At 56.8% G+C, this 6053-nt stretch overlaps 1 protein-coding gene across 2 annotated transcripts in view; it reads left to right on the forward strand.

The window, feature by feature from the left end:
• The window catches only part of RGS5 (regulator of G protein signaling 5), a 36213-nt gene extending 31507 nt beyond the window's left edge, over positions 1–4706 (forward strand). Inside the window, exons 5-6 of one of the 2 annotated variants that reach the window (XM_081112198.1) lie at positions 280–467; positions 1280–1302. In XM_081112198.1, the coding sequence (XP_080968324.1) occupies positions 280–441 (162 nt within the window). In that variant the 3' untranslated portion in view covers positions 442–467; positions 1280–1302. Of the gene's footprint in view, positions 1–279 lie in introns of both variants that reach the window. The other variant, XM_081112197.1, reaches the window with a different exon arrangement.
• Positions 4707–6053: the final 1347 nt, after the last annotated feature.

Consider the following 6053-nt stretch of genomic DNA (forward strand, 5'->3'; position numbering starts at 1 on the left):
AGGCCTCACTAAACGGCCTGCCTCCAGGCGAGACCCGTGGGCACCTGGATTCAAACACACCCCTTAGCTCTGTGACCGTGAAGAAGCCACTTCACCTTCACACAGACAGGCACCCCACCCCCACCCCGCAGAGGAAAGGCTGACGCCCGGTGCGTGTCTGACTGGCCGCGTGCTAACCCGAGTGGCCTTCCCCACGACCTAGGAAGCAGAAGCACCGCCCTCACTCTCCGGGGGAAGTCCCCGTCCCTGCCCGCCCTGACCGGCTGTCGCTGCCCGCAGGTGAACATCGACCACTTCACCAAGGACATCACAGTGAGGAACCTGGTGGAGCCCTCGCCCAGCAGCTTCGACGTGGCCCAGAAGAGGGTGCACGCCCTGATGGAGAAGGATTCGCTGCCCCGCTTCGTGCGCTCCGAGTTTTATCAGGAGCTCATGAAGTAGCCGTGCAGCGGCCGGAGAGTCGTCCTGTGAGTTGCTCCTCCACCACCCCTGCGTTCCCAGCAGACGACTCTCCTCCCTCCGGGCTCTGCTCCCCGACACCCACCGGGGCCCGGGCGGCTCACACGCTCTGCCAGCGTTGTCTGAAAGGCTTCTTTCCCAGTGTCCTCGTCCTGCCCCCACTCCTCACTACGCGCCACTCAGATCATATGCCTGAGAGCGCGCTGCTGCCAAACCCGATCAGCACGGGCAAGTTCTGCCCAAGGCAAGGGACCATAGGAAGCGCGGGCAGCGCTGAGCGCGGCCGCGTCGGGAAGGCAGGGACCGCCCCCGCCTTGGTCTGGCAAAGCACAGGGTGGAGGCTGGCTGCACGAGGTCACGGGTCTTGTTGTTTGAATTCTGATCCGGGGCGTCACCCGCCAAATGATTTCTGACCTTGGTTAGTAAAAGCTGGCAAGAGTTTTACGAGGCAGCCACTATCCAATTTCTTAAGCAAGTTATTTAAAATGTTGATCTTCCCCTTAGAGAATCTTCATGTAGCTGGAGGTTATAAGCAAGAGATACAATCAGGAATAGGTTGTGTTTGTACATCATCTATGTGAGCACATCGATACCAATTCTTCCCCACGCCTCCCCAGACACCCCCATAAAGTTCCAAATTGTGTATGAAATCCATGACCTGAGATCGGCAATGGGCTCTGTCATAGCTGCAGCTCTTCTCCAGCATGTGGGCCCACAGCTTCCATGTTCGCGTTGTTTCCAATCCGTCCGTGTAAAAGTCTGACATTTCAACACCAGAACGCGAACTAAAGCAGCTGCTGTTTCTCACCCCAACGTCCAGGGGACTGGCTACGAAACCAGGAAGTGCCATCCCCTGGAGCGACTGACGTCCTGGCAGCTGTCTGTTCGTAAATGCCGATGACAACACCCTGTTGTCTTTGGAAGGTGGACTTGACTGATGTGGGGGTTTGTAAGTGAGCGAGAGCTTTAAAATACCCTGCGTTTTGCCAAGTAACACCCCTTTAGCCGCCCCATCCCCCCCTGTTCTGCCGTGTTAGTGAATTGCCACCATAGTACACGCAGCCCCACCCACCTCGACTGCCCATGCTGCCTGCTGAGTTCACACCTCATTCCGCATCCCACTGTGCGAGTCCTGGGTGGGCCGTCTTCGCTTCAGTAGGTGAGATTGGATGAGTCATTTACCTGACGGAGGGATAAGGAGAATCACCCAGTAAGAGGGTGACTAGGTGAGGCCACTGAGTGAATTCCACGAGAACGTGCTGGGAAGGGCTAGTGACATCCTGACTGTTCTGCAGAGGGTCCCCTGGCTCCGTGCTGGCGCCCGCCCCCCTCCTTCCCATGTCGTTCGCACTCCTGGTTCCCACGTTTGCAGCCCCTGTGGCAGCTGTTCCCGCAGAGCAGGAGCGTGAAGCCGTTATGTCACCACATCCGCCTGCAGGAGGGTGTGGGGAGATTCCTCCTGTTCCTGTCCCCTCGAAGGCTGCCTCGCGGCCAGAGCCTTCAGCCCGCTGCCAGGCTGCACAGGCGGCGCAGGCCACTGCCAGCCCCGTCCCTGTGGGGTGAGTGGTCACATTTGTCCAGAAAGCCCCTTCAAGGACACGCTGTCACAGCCCTGGACAGTAGGGCCAGGCCACGCCTCAGTCATGAAGGCGACCGCACAGCAGGGCAGCCGCTCGGGGACCTCTGGCGCCTCCTCCCCCGCGCCCACACCTGCCGTAAAATCCCAGCCCTTCACCCTCTCACACAGCCGGAAGCCAGCAGCCAAGGGGCGAGGCCAGTCATTTTCCCTCGGATGCCAAAACATTTTTAAGAACATTTTAAATTTACTTAAAAATTCAGATATGTTATGCATATGTTTGAAAATGCCCAGAGAATCACCTAGATATTGTAGGGCTTGCCCAGAGGCTCCCAGTGACAGACGTGGGCTGTCGGAACCCGGTGGACCTCGCGCCCTGCCCTGCTAGTGTGTGAACTTGTTGTTCACCTTGCACACGCTGACCCCTGGAGGCAGAGGCGGGAGACCCCGAGGGCAGCTATGGAGGCTACAGAGAAAGGAACGCCTTCCAGGCACACGGTGACATGGGTACATACATGTACATACGATTTAAAATTTCAAGCCACAGACACACACACGAAGCTCTTCACTGTATGAATACAATGAGGAATACAGATATCACGCCCCCTAATAAAAATTGCAAACACATCAAAGTTGCCCTAGAAAATGTCTTTGAAATCTTTTGGAAGTTATTTTTAAACTTAGAAAAAAGAGAAAAAAGAAAAACTGTGTTACTGGACATCTCCATGGTAACACAAAGACAATACATTCTTTTATTCTGGGCAGTTAGACAACCGAGGATGCCCTTCCCGGGGAAGAAACTGTGCACCACCTGCTTCTCGGTGGCTCCGCCCTCCAACCCCTCCCCGAGGACACCCCCTGGGGCAGGAGGGCCGTGTGGAGGGCGCAGACAGTGGTCAGGGGAGCGGGGGCATCGTGTCTCCTTGGGGGGAACAGGGCTCGGCCAGGGACGCCATCACAGAGTCTTTCTGCCTAGGTTGAGGTAGTTTTAAGTTAAACCAGAAGCAAGACTCAGACTGTGGATTCTGTGTTCCATGTTTGTCTTCTAAAGCAGTGCTTGTTCATATGGAACCCTACACACACACGCACGCACACACACACACACACACCACTCACACACACACACACACGCCACTCACACACGCACACACACTCACACACACACCACTCACACACACACTCACACACGCACACACACACACGCCACTCACACATACACGCACACACGCACACACACACGCCACTCACACACACACACGCACGCACACACTCACACACACGCACATACACACGCCACTCACACACATACGCAACACACATCCACACATGCACCCGTGAGTGCGTACGCATGCACACACACACATACACTCACACTCATACATGTGTGCACACACAATCACATTGCCACACACGTCCTTTCTCCCAGACAGACCCCTTCAGAAATCCAGGCTCACTAAGGCAGTCCCATCACTTTGCCTTCAAACCAATACAATCAGACGTCTGGAAGGATCCCGCTCAGGGCTGCCTGGCGCTCTGCACAGCGGGCGCTGACGGCAGTTCAGAGCAAAAACAAAGAGCTCTGCGAGGACAGCCTCCCACCCTGACCCTCTGCAGCCTGCGCTGGCCGGGCTGGTGGGCGCACACTCCCATCAGCCGGGAGCCAACCATCGTCTCCCAGAGAGTGAGCACCAGCCACACAGGACCTTCAAGGAAACCCTCCCAGCAGCCCGTCCGGTAAACTAACGAGCACCCGCCGGGCTCTGCCACGCTGCCCGCCCCTCACACATCCCACCACTGGAGAGTCACGTAACAAGCTAACCATTTCTCAGGGAAGTCATTCCCTGCAGCAGGCCCTGACCCTATGTCTGGGAGGGAGCAGGTGTGGGAGAGAAAGGGTCCTGGGAAGAGGGGAAGGAGAGAGGAAGTGGTGAGGAAGTGAGTGTGGGCCCACGGAGGTGGCGATCGCTAGGAGACAGGTCAGAGCTGCTGGCTTCGGGATTGAAAAACAGCCTCCCCTCGAGGTCCAGGACCAGGTGCAGGTTGAGGGAAGGCACTGCATGACTCAGCACAGCGGGGAGGAGCCCCACTCGAAATCCTGGGGCGTCTTGCTTAGAGAAAAGCAACCTGGAGCCCACCGTCCCCATCGACAGCAAAGGGTGAGCGCGGACTCTGACACCCAGGTGTCCACACCCAAGGCCCAGGCCACCCGCAGGTCCTGGATGTGAGGTCCGCGGTGTCCTGACGGGTGTCGCAGAGCAGACCGCCTTCCCCTGCCGTCGCGCTCTCCGCCCCGTCGCACAGGTTGTACTGGACGGAGCTGCGATGCCCTGAAAGTGCCAACCCACCCAGGGCAGCGTGCGGCTGGGGGTGCGGCAGGGTTTGTCACTGGGCCGAAGTAATTGGAGCATTTAAGTCACAGTATCGGGATTCGGGGAACTAAATGTTTAAAATGCTGCACCTGGCAACTCACCTTCAAGAGATGCAGCTCGGAGCAAGGCTGGAAATAAAGGTTTTGGAAACCCATTGTCAGATTTCATTTAGGAAGAACTGTGTTTATCTTCTGATTTTATGTCTAACACACTGTGTACTGCGCGACCTCTGCTTTTCGGTAAATAAGGCATCGCATGACTTTGTAACCGATCACATATGTTAATTAAATATGTACCCAGGCCACAGCCTCGTGCGAGTTCTTTCTGACTCCTGAACATTCTTTAAGGGAAAATCCCTTCAGATGGATGGCCTGTCCGGTCACTGTGCTTCTACCGCCAGGTGAGCCCCACACCAGCTGGGACAGCTCCCGCCCTCACCACCCTCACAGGCCCAGCAGGCAGACTAGAGCGGGAGCAGCCGCGTGCCCCATTCTCTCCACGCCGTTGGCTCCTTTCCCTTGGATTCCGGGGGACCCTGCTGTTCCCAGCCAGGACAGCAGAGCACCCGAGGTCCCATGGCTCCAGTGCTGACTGGCACTGCACGGCCATCCCCTCGCCTCCGCCCGGGGCTCAGTTCTGTGGCCCTGGGCTCGGTGCCCTGATTGACTAGGGCAGTGGTTCTCAACCTTCCTAATGCCACGACCCTTCAATACAGTTCCTCATGTTGTGCTGACCCCCAATTTCACTGTTACAAATTGAACATAATTAAAACATAGTGATCAAACACAAAAACAATATGTAATTATATATGTGTTTTCCGATGGTCTTAGGCGACCCCTGTGAAAGGGTCGTTCGACCCCCAAAGGGGTCGCGACCCACAGGTTGAGAACCACTGGACTAGTGGGAGGGCTGAGAGCATATGGGGGAAGGGCGGAGCACGTTTCCTCAGAAAGAAGCCGGGACGGGAGCAGGTCTATGGAGGAAGGACCACGAGGCCCCTGTGGACACGGGTGGCTGGGCAGACCCAAGGGTCTGGCTGGTCTCTGACCGCTTCACCCGTTGCCATGATGCAGGGCCCCTGAATCATTTTTATTCTTCTTTTTCTCTCTTCATTTTTATGATCGTGGATGTGTTTCTGAGAGTTTCCACCAGGAAGTGTTGCCCACAGTGGAGTGAGGCTCTCAGGCCGCTGTGCGAATCAGCAGCAGGCGTAGAGGTCAGACCAATACCCTCCAGGCTGCTCGGTCCACTCGCCCAAGGGGACCCTGTGCACTGGGCAGTGGGTGGGGATGCTTGGCTTGGACCCCAGTCAAACGGGCTCCACGCAGAGCCGGCCGTTCAGAGCTCCCGCCCCGCGATGCGTGTTCGCAGTGAGCAGTCTCTCAGGAATTATTTCGCCCACAAATCGCTTCCCAAACACCTTAACCGACCCCCGCCCCCCCAACACACACACACACACACACACACACACACACACAGCCTCCAGTGCCTGCTGCACCGACTCAGTCCCATCGAGAGACTCCTGGGCCACATCCCAGGCTTTTCTACTTTCTGGTCAAGCCCTAACCTTCTCAGGATTGAACTGTTCCCGCAGTGAAAGCGGGGCTGGAACTTCATTAGGGGGCCACACTGGGGAGGAGCAGCCGAGG

This window comes from Myotis nattereri (assembly GCF_964212035.1).
Source record: "Myotis nattereri genome assembly, chromosome: 18".
Classification (NCBI taxonomy): domain Eukaryota; kingdom Metazoa; phylum Chordata; class Mammalia; order Chiroptera; family Vespertilionidae; genus Myotis; species Myotis nattereri.